This window comes from Buteo buteo, chromosome 16 (assembly GCF_964188355.1).
Source record: "Buteo buteo chromosome 16, bButBut1.hap1.1, whole genome shotgun sequence".
Lineage (NCBI taxonomy): Eukaryota > Metazoa > Chordata > Aves > Accipitriformes > Accipitridae > Buteo > Buteo buteo.
Window position 1 is genome coordinate 14,151,410 of NC_134186.1, and position 16,592 is coordinate 14,168,001.

The 16,592-nt window shown below is 46.9% G+C and overlaps 1 protein-coding gene across 1 annotated transcript in view; it reads left to right on the top strand.

Moving 5' to 3' along the window:
* Nucleotides 1–1,028: 1,028 nt before the first annotated feature.
* SLC67A1 (solute carrier family 67 member 1) overlaps nucleotides 1,029–16,592 on the top strand; it is a 62,594-nt gene continuing 47,030 nt past the window's right edge. The window contains exons 1-5 of the mRNA XM_075047057.1: nucleotides 1,029–1,053; nucleotides 1,140–1,348; nucleotides 3,956–4,053; nucleotides 6,749–6,894; nucleotides 7,637–7,769. Of these exons, the coding sequence (XP_074903158.1) occupies nucleotides 1,029–1,053; nucleotides 1,140–1,348; nucleotides 3,956–4,053; nucleotides 6,749–6,894; nucleotides 7,637–7,769 (611 nt within the window). The remainder of the gene's footprint in view (nucleotides 1,054–1,139; nucleotides 1,349–3,955; nucleotides 4,054–6,748; nucleotides 6,895–7,636; nucleotides 7,770–16,592) is intronic.

Consider the following 16,592-nt stretch of genomic DNA (forward strand, 5'->3'; position numbering starts at 1 on the left):
AAGCTGCAACTTCAGAAATTCAGATTGGACATTAGGAAAAACTTCTTTCCCGGATACTCAGGGAGGGGGCAAATCGCTTTTCTTGGAGATTTTCAAAGCTTGTCTAGAAAAAGCCACAGCTGAGCTGATGTGTTCAAGCAGGAGGGTAGATGAGGTCTCCTGAGGTCCCTTCCTACCAAGAGTCCTGTGATTCTACAAAATCAGGGCATTGGGATCTCTGCTTTCTTTTTCTCTTTAAAGTAAAGATAATGCTCAACCAGACTTCCAGACTTCAACAAGTAAGAAAACAAACAAACCCCCAAGCAAACAAGTGAGCAGACAAACAAATAAAACCCTAAGTAAACAAGCAAGCAAACAAACAAACAAAAGCCCCAAGGGCCAAATGAGTCTTGTTTATTTAATTCCTCAGTTTGTAGTCAGCCTCATGATTTGTGTGGATTTAATTTTTTTTTTTTTAAATGATTTCAGCATTGGCTGGTAATTTGTAGTCTGAGTGGAGCCACATGTGAACTTTTGCTAGCTCAGCCTCTCTATAAATTTGCAGCACCTGGTGAAGGAGGGAAAATGGCTCAGCTAGAGGTGTTGATGAGAGCAACTCTAACTGCATGTAAGATCTATGCTTGTTCCAGGATCTATACAAACCTAGTGCAAGAAGCATGAGGCCTTGGAAATAGCTGTTGTGCTGTAAGCTTCAGCTGCAACCTCCAAAAATAAAATCAAAGTGCCTTTCATGAAGAATTAAAACAGTCATCTCTACTGAGCTACCAGAGGCAATAAAAGCGAAAGGAGTGAAACAGTTAAGAGTTGAAGATGTTTGTCACATGCTCTTGTTGGGGGCAATGTCCAATTTCACCCCACTGGAACTTTCAAGCTGGTCTTTGTTGCGATGGTACTTGAAGTAATGAGCCCACCTGGTATGAGGCTGAAGGAGGAGATCAGCACTTTGATGTGTGGTTACCTTTGATCCTGCCTGGCAAGTAAGCAAAGGGGAGAAAAAATCCCAAAGAAAGAAGGAATAAATCCCTGGCATGCTGACTCAGCACCTCTCACACCGTAAGCTTTGAACCGTACACACAGCTTCTGCACCTTACCTATGCTCCGTGTTCCCAGCTAGAAAGCACCTTTGTGTCATTTTTCAGCCTGTCAGCCTGCAGTAAGTCATTCCATGAGCACTATGAATCCAAAAGCCAGCTCTGGAGGTGAGGAAGAAGCCTCGGCAATGAGGAACAAGACCCTGGGGGAGAGCGTTTGCTCGGGAAAGGTTGAGAGGGGACAAGCGATCCTTGTTGCCTACCTGATTGCAACCCTAGAGCTCACCTTCTTCTTCATGCAGACGGGAGTCATGCCGGTGAGTATGGGTTGTCCTGCTTCACATCTTGCCTTCAACGCCAGCCTATGTAGTTTTCCAGCAAAGTCAGAAGGGAATTTGCAGCAGGAGACATGAAAGCATATTCCTACCTAGCAGGCAAGCTGTGACTGGGTTCAGGGTTTGCCCAGGCAGTAAAAGCTGGTTTATTATTTGTACTGCAGTAGCACCTAGAGCCCTTTCCTGGCCTGATGGCCCTGGGTGAAGCTGATGTTGTTTGTGTCTTCTTGCTTGCAGTGGGTGTCCTGGCTTTGGCTGGGAGAGAGTTAATTTTCTTTCTAGTAGCTGGTACAGTGTTATGGTTTGGATTTAGTATGAGAATAATGTCGATAACACACTGATGTTTTCAGTTGTTGCTAAGTCGTGTTTACACTAAGCCAAGAATTTTTCAGCTTCTCATGCCCAGCCAGCAGGAAGGCTGGAGGGGCACAAGAAGTTGGGAAGGGACACAGCCAGGACAGCTGTCCCAAACTGGCCAAAGGGGTATTCCATACCATGTGACATCATGCCCAGTATATCAACTGGGGGCAGTTGGCCTGGGGGGAATGGCTGCTCGGGAACTAACTGGGCATCAGTTGGCAAGTGGTGAACAATTGCATTGTTCATCACTTGTTTTGTATATTCCAATCCTTTTATTATTATTGTCATTTTATTATTGTTATTATTAATTTCTTTCTTTCTGTCCTATTAAACTGTTCTTATCTCAACCCATGAGTTTTACTTTTTTTCCCAATTCTCTCTGCCATCCCACTGGGTGGGGGGGAAGTGAATGAGCGGCTGCATGGTGCTTAGTTGCTGGCTGGGGTTAAACCATGACAGTGGGAGAGTCACCCAACAAGCAGGCAGCAGCAATCAGAGGTTTCAGATCAGAGGTGGGTTTTTCTGAGGGCATGATAAACCAGCTGTGAGTGGGAATAATTGCTTCTCATTTACTGGACTATTTTGTCTGGTTTCATAGAATTATTTAGGTTGGATAAGAGCCTTAAGATCATTGAGTCCAACTGTAAACCTAACACTGCCAAGTCCACCAATAAACCATGGCCCTAAGCACCACATCTACATGTCTTTGAAATACCTCCAGGGATGGCGACCCAACCACTTCCCCTGGGCAGCCTGTTGCAGTGCTTGATAACCCTTTTGGTGAAGAAATTTTTCCTAATATCCAATCTAAACCTCCCCTGCTGCAACTTGAGGACATTTCCTCTTGTCATAATGCTTGTTACTTGAGAGAAGAGCCTGACCCCCACCTCACTACAATCTCCTTTCAGGTAGTTGTAGAGAGCAATAAGGTCTCCCCTCAGCCTCCTTTTCTCCAGGCTAAACTACCCCAGTTCACTCAGCCGCTCCTCATAAGACTTGTGCCCCTCACCAACTTGGTTGCCCTTCTCTGGACACGCTCCAGCACCTCAATGTCTCTCCTGTAGTGAGGGGCCCAAAACCACACACAGTACTCAAGGTGCAGCCTCACCAGTGCTGAGTACAGGGGGATGATCCCTCCTCTGCTCCTGCTGGTCACACTATTTCTGACACAAGCCAGGATGCTGTTGGCCTTCTTGGCCACCTGGGCACACTGCTGGCTCGTATTCAGGTGGCTGTCAACCAGCACCCCCAGGTCCTTTTCCACCTGGCAACTTTCCTGCTCTTGTGACCTCCTGGATCTATGATACGCCTGTCCACGCCTGTCTCTGGTGATGCCATCTCTGCTGGTTTTGTGCCTCCAGAGGCAAACTGCTCTCTCCTTCTGGGACTAAACCAGCCCGTGGTGCCCAGAGCCTGTAGGCTGAGAGAGAGTTTATCTGTGGGAGATTGGCGTAGTCGATCACCACTCAGTTACAGGGGATTTGGGGGCCTGGGTGCAGAGCATGCGCCAGGTAAGCAGGAAGATTGGGGCACATCTGCACCTTCTGAGAGCTGAACTTGGTGGAGAGTTTTAAACAACTTTTAGCAGATGGCACAAAACAAAAACGTGAATCAGAAATAGCTGTCCTTTGAGCATACAACTTTTACATTTACAAAAAGGGTTTTTTTATTTAAAGGATTGAGGCTCTTCAAGGTGTGCATCTGCTGGTTTTGCAAGCTCACATTCCATGTGTACCATCCAGATTATAAGTAAAGGTAATATTTTGCCCATGCTGTGCTTGCATTGATTCTGGCTCGCTCGATGAAACAACTCCAAGACCTTACAGCAGTCATCTCCCAGGTGGTGCTTGGGCTGCCCCAGCTGCAGGGTCTGGAGGCTTGAAGGCTACTTAAAAACTACCTCATCCCCTTCAGCAGTAGCTGAATATGTTCAGCTGTGTTGGACTGCAAAGGTAAAGGGGGATTCAGATTTGTCACCTGGTGCAAAACTGGTGGTTTGATCACATCTACCTGATCTTCATTAGCAGATAGTATGGGACGGAGACTTTTGGTCTTTATTAAGCAGCCTGTGTCTGACCCAAGAAAGATTTTATCTGTAGGTGTGGGGAGTTGAAGGAAATGCTTGTTTAGACCCACAGTCCTCTCCACACAGACATTAAGTTCTTTATTCAGAAATATAGTATACTTCATTTCCTCTGACCTGTTGGGTTTTTTGGTGTTTTTTTTTAGTACTTGGCAAAGAGCCTAGGTTTGGATTCAGTGGGGCTTGGCTACCTCCAGACAACCTTTGGTGTCCTCCAGCTTGTGGGAGGTCCAGTTTTCGGAAGGTGAGTGAGAACAATTCTCATGACCCTTTTCATAGCTGAAAAAGGCCAGACGTTTTTGTACTTCAATAAAAAAAATCATTTAGTTCTGGTTCACGGTCCTGTTGAAATGTTTGAAGATTTCATAAATGGGCAAGGGGAAAATAAATACTATAATTAGAAATACTGCAGCATAGAAGCAGCCTTTATATTAACTTAGCTATGTTTTAATGACACACATTTAAGCGTAACAATATACTGGGAACAGGCTTAAACCATCAGAGTCCTCAGAGCCCAGATCCTAATGGCTTAATCCTGCAAACGTTTTATAGCCATGTGTAACCTTAGTAATGTCTTGTGACTAGGAAACTTAAAAAAGAGGATATTTACTGATGTTAAGTAGAGTTGTCAATGAAAATAATTGAGGGTTGTGTTATTTCTACGGCTGAATCTCACTGTAACTACATTGGTGTTTAATGTAAAGCTAGACTTGCACGAATCTTTAAGAACTGGTGCATCTTTAAGTTCATCTATCAAAATAAGAAAAGGGTGGAAAAGACTCAGTTTTCTGCCTCTCCACCCCATAGGACACACATTCCTCTTCCTAATGAAATGTAAATGGCCCCAAAAAATTTGAGTGACAGGGAAATGCATTCCCAAAAAGCAGAAAAAAATTAAAAGAGCAGTGTAATTCAGTGATAGGAAGCTAAAATGAGGCTGAGAAAAAAATCTAGCTTTTCTTCTCATTCCCGCCACTTATCAACAAAGAAAGAAATGGATACGGAGCTGGTGTGTACCTCAGTATTCCCGCATGGGATTTACCATTCTGGTTGATGTAGATTGTGAGCTCTATGGGATCCTCTGGTACATGGTGTGTAGGACTTTAAGGATCTGATCTCTAAAAGCCATTGAACGCTACCATAATACACATTTTAAAATTAGTAACAATAACATTAAATTTTCCAGTGCAGCTTGGAAGAAAATGTGTTCCTAAGAACAGAGGTGGTGCAAAGGGCCCAATTTGAACACTTTTTCTAATAATATACAAAGCTAGAGTAATATTTCTGTTCTGGATCTGGTGCCATGTGGAATCTGGTTTTCCTCTGTGCCTGTCACTCACTAATGTCCAGAAGAGATGCTGAAGGGAAGGAAAATGGCAAACCAGACTCTGTCTGGGTCCAGACTCCCACCAGTGTAGATGGGACTGAAGGTGTATATTGCCAGATTGAAGTCAAAATTTGCAACACAGGTTTGAGATGAAAAGGATTTTCCTAGATGTGAGGCTGCTTTGACTTCAGTGTAAAGGTAGATAAAGAGAAAACGGGAAGGAGGGGGATAAGAGAGAGAAAAATGTGTAGCTTAGGTCAGTTTTCCTTGTTCTTCTTGCCTGATGGTCCTAAACAGCCATGAGAAGAGGAAGCACTGAATTTACTCTTAAGTAACAAAGCCAAAAAAGCTCTGGACTATGTAGTGAATCCTGGTCTTTAGGTTACAAACTGTTAATATAAACTTCCCTGGCTTTCGTGTAAACAGTGAAGTTTTGACCTGTACCTCTTCCTCAACACAAAGCCCTTTAATTACTTATGCTTAACTTTGTAGACCAAAGTTTGGCATTTTGGGGGTGGATGGGTGGTGGTGGTGTTTCTTTTAGTGTAAGCACAACTAATTGCTATGCGAGGTAACATTCATCTGCTAACTGTAATATGCAACTTCAATAAAATGAAGGAAGGAGAAATTGGAGTGAAAAACACTATCTAAGGTCTGTTTTATGGTCATCTTAGTCCCAGTTGCTCAGATCCCTTTCTGTGGTACTCTCTGGCTTTGTCCAACTTAGGTCTTTATCTTGAAGTTGGATAAAACCTGAACCAAAACCTGATCTGGCTGGTTTGTTTTTTTCCTCAAATAGAAGGAAATCTGAGTCACTCTTGTGAAGTCTTTACTGAATCTAAATAGAAAACTAACTTTTTTTTTTTTTTTTAAGTCATGCTGAATGAGAAATGTTGCTTTGAGCATCCTCTGGAAAGAAACTGCAACAACTTCAATTGCCGTTGAACATGAACTAAAAAATTAGCTAGCCTGATACCCTCGTCTGAACCAACTTTAAGAGTCAAGAAGTAAAATTTGAGGGTGCTATGTGCTCCAAAGTGATAATATTTGAATGAGTTCCTGAGCTGAGCTGCTGTAGCTGCCTCTGCCTGTGGCTGGTCTTCAGCAGCTCTGAGATAAACCACATTTATTCATTGAAATGCCAGGGGAGGAGACTTAAGCAAGCACATATCTTGTGCTCAGGAGGGGTCTGGAAATGGACTGTGGCAGTTGCTGATGCATTGCCCTGTTACACCAAATTTGCAGTGCCTGCGTTCCCAGGTGGGCAGCCGGTGCTTCAGCACTGGTCCTTGCACGCCTCCTCCAGGCAAGACCTCCAGTTTGGGGGGGGGGGGCTTGTTTTGGGTTTTTTTTGCAAGGCAAAGTTTTGTATCACTGGTAGTCAACAGTGAAGAGAGGTCGTCCAGTGCTCAGGCCCAGTGAGCTGCACTCCTCTGAATATCTATCTAGTCCTCTTCTGGGAACTGAGCACATCTGAGAATCTGATCAGTGCTTCCCATGGTGGATAAATGAGGGTGAGATGGCTGTGCAACTCCATCCATCTGGGGTGCATCACGCTTGTAATGACCTGCATGGTCCCACTTCTGATAACATTGTACCATTTCTGTACCAGGTTTGCAGATCAATTTGGTGCCCGAGCAGCATTAATTCTCTCCTGTGCATCTGGAAGTGCCTTCTTCTTGCTCACATCCATCTCCACCAGCATCCCCCTCCTCTTCCTCTCCAGGCTGCCAGCAGTGTTCATGCATGGGCTACCAGGTAAGGTCGGTCAGAGCTGAGGGGCTTTCCAAATTACTTTTATTGCCTAATTCCTCTCTTCTTGCTCGCATTGCTGGAAGTCAACAGGATCAACAACATGAAGGAAGGCAGGAGCAACATTTGATGGTCATCAGGGATGAAATGGTGAGAACATGAAGCAGCAGGTGTATTGGTTATGGAAAGTAGGGCTAGTAGCCCATAGTCCCAAGTCCGTCCTCCTGTATGATCTTGAGCAAATTGCTTGGACATGGGTGACAATCAATTGCTGGCAGCAGTGCTGTCCCAAACTTCACAGCTACCTTCTTGCAACCAGGGTATTTTCTAGGAGAGCTTTTCCCTTTCTCCTGGTAAAATGAGCATATTGGTCAAAATGAAATGTGATTACAAAAATACCTTCCATTACCCACCAAGCTGTTCTGCTTTAGTTGGCCTTTCCTATATGCTCCTAGTGAAAACCATAAACAACCTTTAGCTACTAGAAGTCCATGTAACTCATGCAACAGGACTCAGGTTGATAGGGTGTTAAGCCTCTTCTTGCCACTTGTGAAGTGGTTTGTTTGAGTGTTTTTGTTTCCTACTACTGATGGGCTGAACCAACTCCACTCAGTGGTGTGCATGAGCATTTGCCCTGGGGTTGCAAGGACCATTTAGTGGCAGGTGCTGTTGCTGTGGCCTAAAAATGTGTATACCTGCTGCCCAGACCCTGTGGCAAGCTTCTTTCATGGCATTTTTTTCCCTGCAGGTGCTCAGAAGCTTATTACAGACCTGACTACTCCTTCCCAACGCACTGATGCTTTGGGGAAGCTGGGTCTTTGCTTTGGAATAGGCATCATCATTGGCTCTGCCCTGGGAGGTATCCTCTCCACCAAATTTGGGTGAGTGTCCCACTTGTTTGGTGTTGGCCTTGTTGCAACAATTGAGGGAGCTGCTGAGGGGTATTTTGCTTCCACCCCCCGCCCAGCTTTTAATGCTCTCTTACTGCTGGTGGCAGTAGAGGATCATACCAGAACTCAAAATTTTGCTTTCCGTACTGCTTCAAAGAACTACTTCCACTGTTTTTAAGGAGACCTTGTTGAAAATCTTACCTTCCGTCTACTTAAATTGACTTAAAAACCAGTTGAAGTGAGAAATGGAGTCTGTCTGTCTCCCAGTTGTCTTTTAGGAGCTGAGTGTGCTGAAAAACAGTGCGCACTGTGTAGCCTGCTTTTAAGAAACAGTGTTGTACAGCTGAGAAATGGAAATTGGGAGCAGTGTGAAACTCGTGAGGAAATTGATGTGCTTGGGGGATGCTCAATATAGAGCAAGACCTTGGGAAAGGGGAAAGCAAGCTTGGGACAATGGGAAAAAAGAGTGAGGAGGTCTAGCCTTGTTACAGCAGGATGAAGCACATGTCTGCCACTTCCCTGTTTGCTTTCCACAGCTTGGCACATCGTAGCAGGCTGCCACCTTCTCTTATGTGCTGCAACAGGAAAGAAATGCCTGATTGTACTGAACTTACCAGGCGCTGATCATTATTAGTAAAGGAAGCTCAAAAGCTGTGGTGTGTCGGAGAACTTTGCAGGCAGGGAAGTGCACATGGCTGTAATCTTCCTGGAAGATTCCCCTGCATTTCTCGGGGGGGGGGGACCCCCCATCCCTTGTGAATTTTGGGGTGTTTAATTTGCTCTGCTGCTTTTATTACAGACACTTGCTTCTGCAGATTCAGGTTAGCATAGGAATAACTTTTTTTTCAACCTTTGTGAGCATTAGAGCAGCTCTACAGCATAGGACGGAGGTTAAAGATCATTAGGGGAAGCTCTGGTTTTCAGGAATTGGGCTTGTCCTGAAAGGGATTGGTGTTGCTGGCAAGAGTCAGTGTCTGCTCGGTGTCACCGTCGGTCTGCCCACCAGTGCTGCCTGCAGCTGCCTCTCACCACCACAGCCACCCGCGGCCGCCTTACCAGCATCTGTCCCACCTTCCCTCATGTGTACCACAATGCTACCTCATTAAAAATCAATTTTCATGAACTTCAGGCAGCTAAGTCAAATGTCGTTGATTTTTTTTTCATGATCCCTGTCCTAGCACCATAAGCACTGCGGACTATATATGGTGATATGTCAGCTGGGCATTTTGCATGGGGCACACTCGGTTATGGCGTGAGGCATCATGCATTGCTCTCTGAACCCTGTTGTGTGTCCACATACATTCAGGTGCTGCAGTGATGCTACTTTGTGTCTCAAATCTTTGCCAAGTTAATTGAGTGGAAGACTTTAACCTTGCAGCCTTAGGGAGTAGCCCCTGAAAACTGCGGCAGTACCTTGGCAGTGTTGCGCCCAATTAATTGCTGCAGACAGCCTCAGGAGTTTTCTTCCTCTTGCTTGAAACCTGAAAAGCTCCTGGCCCTTACATTTTGTGCCTGCAACATAACCCTGAGGAAAGTGAATGTTGCCCGTAATGACGGGAAAGTAAGGGACCTGCACCCGAAAAACTCCATGGCTTTTGACTTTCCCACGGCAGGGCTTGTTTCCCTTGCAGCCGGCGGAGGGCGGCTTCGGCTCGCAGTTCGTGCCTGGCTGCCGGAGCATCCCTTCGCGGTGGTTTCGAGGCTGTACTTCTGTCCTGTAGCAGGACGGGAAAGCAGGCTGTCTGCCAGCCTTGTGCTAAAAGCGGCTTCGTTACCCGCTGTTCAATAGACCAATCTCACCCGCTCAGGAGAGAGATTGCTTTTTTCTGCGCAGGGTGCTCTGTGGAAGTTCCACAAATCAAGCACACCAGACTCATCAGGTGTGTCCCTTTTATACAGTAACAATTGCATCTAATTTATTAAACTACTCCTACCTAATACATATTGAAACTATCTAATGCATATGCATAGGATTACATAACCATGACACATCAGATGCCTTCTCTGGATGCACGGGGGTCTCGGGTCGTCTTCGGTGGTCGTTTGAGGAGGTATCCCCTCCTCACTTTGACCGCTAAGTCGCTCTGTATTGGGTCAGTGGTTCATTTTCCTGCCAAGAGGGTTGCACCATCAATCAGGAAGAATAGAAAGGATCAGAACTGGTGTTCCAGGTGAGGCACCATTAAACAGGAAGAATAGAAAAGCTCAGAATGATCTTGGCTATCTAACTTAATTTAAAATGGGACTTTCTAATCTACCACAGGATTTTGTGTATCTGACATCACCAGCAGTATTTGGTTTTCTCCATGAAGATCTGTGCATCCCCCTGGAAGGATGGCAGGAATTCCCATCAACAAGAGACAAACTCCAGCATGCTAGCAGGACCCTTTTGACCACCCTGGCATGCAGAGGGTTGATTTGATTTTATAAACAGCAGCTCCAGGCTGAGAAGGCCACTTGGGTGTTTGGTAGCAAACTTCGCTGCAGCCAGATCCCACCTTTGCTTTGACACCGTGCTTAGCTCTTCTGCCAGATTTCTCTGGAAAGATGAGAAGAGTCATCTACTGATTTTAAGTGTTTTGGCTAATATTGGTGGTGAGTGGGAATTCAGCCCTGCAAACAGATGAAGACAGCTATGTGCAATGAACCAGCCCCCAGAGCATCCCCAGCACCTCTGGCTGTGTCTGTGGCACTGACCTGGAGGGAAAGGAGTGCGTGTTCCATTACGGACATACCTGAGGCTCCTTGGCCTTGTTGCCGCATCCCACAGACTGGCTGTTAATCATCCCTCCCTGTTTCCCACGTTAGTACAGGAAGGATCCAGCTATACTTGGAGCTGCGTAATCGCTTCCATTTTTTTTCATAGAAGAATGACCCAATCTCCTTCCTTTGAAAATAAGCGTTTCTGCTGTGTCATGGAAGAGCAAAGCTGGAGATTTCTGTCCACTCTGCATTCTTTGCTCTCCCTCACCACAAAGCTGGCCAGCATTCCCCGTCTGTAGTTGACAGCATTATTCATATGTTAACAGTGGTTTATATACAAGAGAGGGGGTAGAAATCAGTCTCAGTTCCTCAGCTGATGTCATTTTGGTATTATTCCATTGTATTGTATTTACCATTGATGTACTTGACCTAAAGAGTTGGTCTGTTTTTGTTTTCATTGTTGGAATAATATTTGTCAACCCTTATTATTTAAGGGAGCTCCAGGGAAGTTGAATGGCTTGTTCTGATTTGCATAGGATTTTTTGGATGTCCGATCCTGACCTCAGCTCCTAAGCTGTAGCCACCACCAGCTCCAGCCTTTCCTCTTCCTCTCTCTAAAGTACTATGCTTTTCCCTCATGTTTTCCAAAACTTTGAATGAAGCTGTAGCAAAGGAATTGTGACTTTTACTCAGACTGGACATGTTTCATCTGTGGAATATGGCTTAGCCTTTCGCAATTAAAGGAGCTGCTCGCCAGCTGGCTTCACCTTACTGAATTTAATTTCTGGAGACCTTGCTTTTAATATATAGTCCTGTCCACTCACCTCTATACAAATAGTGCATACAGGTGTGAACAACATGCTCTCTATGGGCAGGGTGATGGTCAGGCAAATTTACACCACCTCAGGATGAGGTATAAGCCAATTTATTAACATAAGCGGCTGTAATCTTAACCATTTGGAAAGTGTTTTCATGTTTGTGTGCCTTTTTTTTTTTTAATTGGTGTTTGCTGGTCATTGATCAGTTGGATCAGGATTGTGGATATAAAATACCTAGCTTGAAAATAACTCCTGTAGTTCAGGTGAGGTCTGCAGGTTCTTGGAGAGTCTACAAACTTCATGACTGCTCATCCACAAAAGGTGACTACGAAAAGGAGCTCAGTTTGCTCTCTGTACATGTTCATCCCTCCCTGTACACTTACTGCAAAGCTGTTGGGGGACCACAGGCTGCAGGTGAGCGTGTATCCCTGGAGAGAAGTGATTTGGTATTTGTAGTAGACTTTTGTGGCAGGACTGTGGGTGAAGGGTGAAAGAAGGCTGCTGGATTAGTCTTCAAAAGTGGAAAGATGAGCCTAGGTAGCTAATTACAAAGATTTCATCCTTTCTTCTGGGACTATGATTAATTGCATTTGGCTTCTTTCTTCTTTCTTTCTAACAAGGACATACAGAAGCTTTGCTGCATGACCCAAGATTTGTTTGCTTTCTATGGACAAGGAGAGGTTTCTTCACTTTAGTGACTCAGCTGTAGGCTTAAATCTCTTGGAGCAATTATTCTTTTGAACTTGGGATTTTCCTGGCCAAACCCCTTTCGTTTCTTATTTAATATTATTACAACAGGCTTTGGGGATAGGTTTTTTTTGTTGTTGTTGGGGTTTTTTTTCCCCCCTGCTGTGCTATTATCCTTCTTCCTCAAGGGGAAAAGAAAGAGCTTGTTTGCCTGGAGTAGGGAATTGCATTTCTTCTCAATAACCCATTTGAACAATGTCCTCTGGCAGGGAATTTCTCATCGCTTTGCAGCAGAGTGGAAAAACTGTGGGTGTTGATAGGGCTGAAAGTTGGGAGCTGGGAAGGCTGGTAGGAACATGGCAAAGGGCGAGAGGGTTGTGCTCCATTTCAGGACAAAGCAGGGCATTCTGCTGCTGGGAGCTGCTCCTGCTGCCTTCCAGCAGAAACCGTGATATTTCTCTGCCTGGGATGATGTTGGTCGGCAGAGCAGCATGTTATTGGTGACGCTTGTACAGGCGTTGCTTTGTCCTTTGTATCGAGGGACTTTGGGGAGAAGGAGGTGGTGTCTGCCTGCCAGCAAGTTATCCATGAGCTGCAAAGTGGTGTGTCACTGTCGGTCGAGCTCTGTGATGCCTTGGGAGAGACTGGGAGGGAATAGCAAATGGGCTGTTTGTCAAGGAGCTGATGGTTTGGGGAAGGCACAGAGGACCTCACTTGTGGCCTTCTGTGAAAAATAAAACAAAACAGCATCCAGAGAGTCTTTTTCTCATTTACTCTGTGTGACAAAAATCTTAGTTTCGGAAGCCACAGTCCCACAGATTGTCTGTAATCTTAACCGGGTCTGGTGGAGGGAGCATGTGCATGATCCTCTATCAACTTGTTGGTTCAGAGTTCAGGTCTAGGGCACTTTTCTCCTCCCCTCTATTCCCAGCACCAGAGCTTTCTAGTTCTGATGACTTGTTTAACCTATTCTTGAACCTGAGAAATGCCTCAGTGCAATTTGGGTGGCGTTTGCCTAATCTTAGACACCTACAGCGGAGACAGTTACACCTAAATTTGCTGTTCAGACTCTGGAGAGGCACAGGCACCTCTACAGCACCATATACTTCCTCATGAAGCAGTGCTGAAACAGCTCAGGGGACAGGCTGCTTAGCCAGATGTCAACCTGAGTCCCAAAACACTAGCTCTGGCCATCAACACATTGTGCCTGCGGTCACAGTCCTGGAGTTTGATGCTGGATTGTGAATGTACCAGAAGTCATCAGGACGCAGGTCCTGAGCAGTTTCCCCTGTCTGTGCTGTCTTCATGCAACAGACAGGTCTGCGCTAAGCTCATCCCCGGCCCTTCCTTTCTGCAAACCTGTACCCACCTACCACTTCTATGCCACCGGGTTTAGATTTGGGTCCGCTGGCTTTCTCCTCTTCACCCATTGGAATATCACAGTGACACTGCAGAGGTGCCCTTGTTCCCCCTTTGCAGACCCGCAGTAAACCTGGCTCTTCCATGCTCTCCCTACAACCCCCTCTGAACTTCAGTGGAGGGAGGCGTGATGGTGGGGCCGAGAGCTCCTCCTTGTCCTTCACCCATAGGTGGGGCCCTTTCCCAAGGGAGGAAGAGTGGGGTTCAGGGCAGGAGCCAGCAGCTCATGGGAGGGAGAGCCCATGCCTTGTGGCTGCCCTCAACGATATGGGGTACGGCTGAAGAGGGCCGGGCTTGGGTTGAGCTCATGGGATGCTGGTTGGCAGCCCCTTCCTTAGCCCTGTCAGGAGCTCCCCATTCTCCTTCAAAACCCTCATTCCCACCTAGCTTTCTGCATGGATTTGGTGGGAGGGCTGTGACTGTGGCTGTGCTGGCTCACAGGAGATGTCCACCTGCCCCTTCTCCCCACAGCACCCTCCTTCCTCCTGGGCATCTCTGCCCTTTTGGGTTAGCTGCTTCATCTTCCCAGGGAAACCATGATGAAAAGGCATTAAAAAAAAGGGGGGGGGAGAAAGTATCCAGAACTTCCTTGTGTGGCTCGTTTGTGCTGCTTAGAGAGCTGAGGTTTGGGGGCTGATGAGAATTGACTTGCGCCAGAGCCATGGGAAGAGGGACTCCTGGCATGGTTTGCCTGGTGTCCCTCCATGGGTTGACAGTGGTTACCCCAGCAGACAGATGGTTAGGAAATAAAGGGGGGGAGTATCTGAGGGGGGGCTAAGGAAATTTCCCCACTGCCTTCTCCAGCTTTCATCATGCTTGTGTGCTGGGGGAGGCAGCCCTGCCTTGCCGCCCCATGCCTGGAGTCAGAAAGTGAGGGGGCGGCGGGAGAGCGAAACCCTGTTTTGCGCGCGTGGTGGCTAGATCGCAATCAAAAGTGTGTGTGTTTGTGAAGTTACCTCTGCTAAACAATTATGTATGTTTGAACACCGCTCCCCTCAGCCGATGCTTTGAAAGCGCTGGGTTTCTGTGCGGTGCCCTGCCTGGTTGGTTGTTAGTTGTATTTCTACAAGGTGTCGTTGAGGGGGTGGCTGATTTTTCTTGTCAAGCCAGGCTTAACAGCCCCAGATAATAAGTGTAAAAAATGAAAAAAAAGGAAAGAAGAAAACCTCAAACCCCCAAACCTGGAATTTTATGGAAAGGCACAAGGCATTTTGGGTCTGGCCTCGTTAGCAGAGACAGGGTCGGAGGGCTGAACATGACCCTCTCCATGCAGGTTGCACAATAAGGCAGTGTCTGCTCATGACTCACTGGAGCTTCATCTGCTCTTCCCACTCCTGGAATATTTCATGACTGGGCAGCAAATCCAGCAGTATCACTGGGGATTGAAATCCAGGGAAATACTGTTTTCTTTGTTAACAGAAAATAGAAAGCACAGAATAGGCTGTGGTTAAGTCCCTGAACTGGGATTTGGGACTTGGCTCTGCCGCAATTTGCCTGTGATGTGAGTAAATCGTCCCATCCCTCTGCACTGGTGTTCCTCATGCATAATATGGGGCAATGAGATGGTTTTTCCTTCCCTTTCCCAATACATTTACAATATTGCTGTTTAGATTATACAGCCTTTGGGATGCAGGCTCCCTCTATCACGAGGTGTGCTCATGCAAATATCTACTACCTCGGAGGAACACATCCAGTTTTTCCTGGATATAACCTCCTCTTTATGCCCTGCTGTCCTGGGCAGGCAGAGTCTTTGTAAGCCCGGCTACCGTTCAATTTTTTGGGCTCGTTTCTTTTTTAAAAATTGTTTATCAAAAGGAAGTGCCAGCCTTTTGCTGTTTCAGAAAAGCAGCAGAAAAACTGAGCTCAGCCAGCCACAATGCTTGGGGGGGGGAGTGCCAGAGGTTGGGGGTTGAAGTGGGGGTTGGCTGCAGAGCTGAGCCCAGCAAGAGCTAGCAGAGGGACCTGGAGGGTGCCACAAGCTTCCTCCGTTTGTGCCTGCATGTGTTCCTATGGAGAGCTCTCTCCTTTACATCTCCTAATCCTTTAGATTCAAAGGGTCATGCTTACAATTAATTCCGATCTGCTTCAGTGAATGAACCCAGGCTTGTGGTGAGGTTGGGGCAGGAAGGATGTGGTGCTTGTGTGGGAAGGACTATCAGACAAGGGCGGGAGGGAAGGTCGGGATGAACGGAAATGTGTGGATTTGGCGTGTGAAGGGTGGACTGGGAGGAGTTAGGACTTGGGGAGCTGAGGAGTGAAGCTCTGCAGGAGAAAGGCTTAGTGCTTTTAGATGTATTGGGTAATCTGGGGCAGTAAGATTGGGGCATCAAGGGTATTGGGCTGGAAAGAAGTATTATTTCCAAAATGGACCTTCATTTGCCACGGGGGAAGAAAGGGGACGGCATATCCACTGCTGCTGCTCTCCCCTGTCCTCCTCCTGCCTGAAATATGGCTGCCGTAAAGGATAGGTGGAAAAGCAGTCCTTTTGGAGGAGCTTGCGGTTGGGCATTAAACCCTTCCTGGTGCTTCTCTTGGCCATTGCTGCTGGATCGATGGGACGAGCAGGAGGCTGCCGGGGGGATGCGACAGCCCGTTGTCACAGGGTGCTGGTTCACGGTGGTCCTGGGTGAAGGCCCGGCTGCTCGGATGGGGTGCTCGGAGGGAAATAAAAAGGGCACGACCTTTGCACAAACTACACCGGCTTCCATGGCCCCACCCAGGGTTTTCGTTTCCTTGCAGTCTCTTTATGAAACCCTGCTCACAGCCACTCCACCGGCCATCCAGAGCCAAAGGTATGTGAAGCATTCAGGCAGCGAATGCAGCCAGAGGGCAGAGGAGTTTCTGACTGGCCATCTCCAGGCTAAGCCCAGCACTTGCCGGGGCTTGTCTCCTTAACCTGACAAATCGTGGGTTATCGCAGCCAAGGGAGAAGGTATTTCCAGCATCAGAAACATTCTCTGCAGCATTCAGGTTGCAAGCTGCCGACCGCCCGGGCTGAGCCCTGAGCTGTGCCAAGTGGTGCAGCGAAGGCCCTTCAGCGCCGCTGGCAAGCTGAGGTGCTGATCCAAGAGGAGGGCCACGCTACGGTGTGAGCTGAGAGGCCGGTCACCATGGTGAGGGTCTGTGGGTGCACAGGGCATAGCACTGTGTGTCGAGCCAGCAGTGGCTCTGCGCCACAGCCCATGCA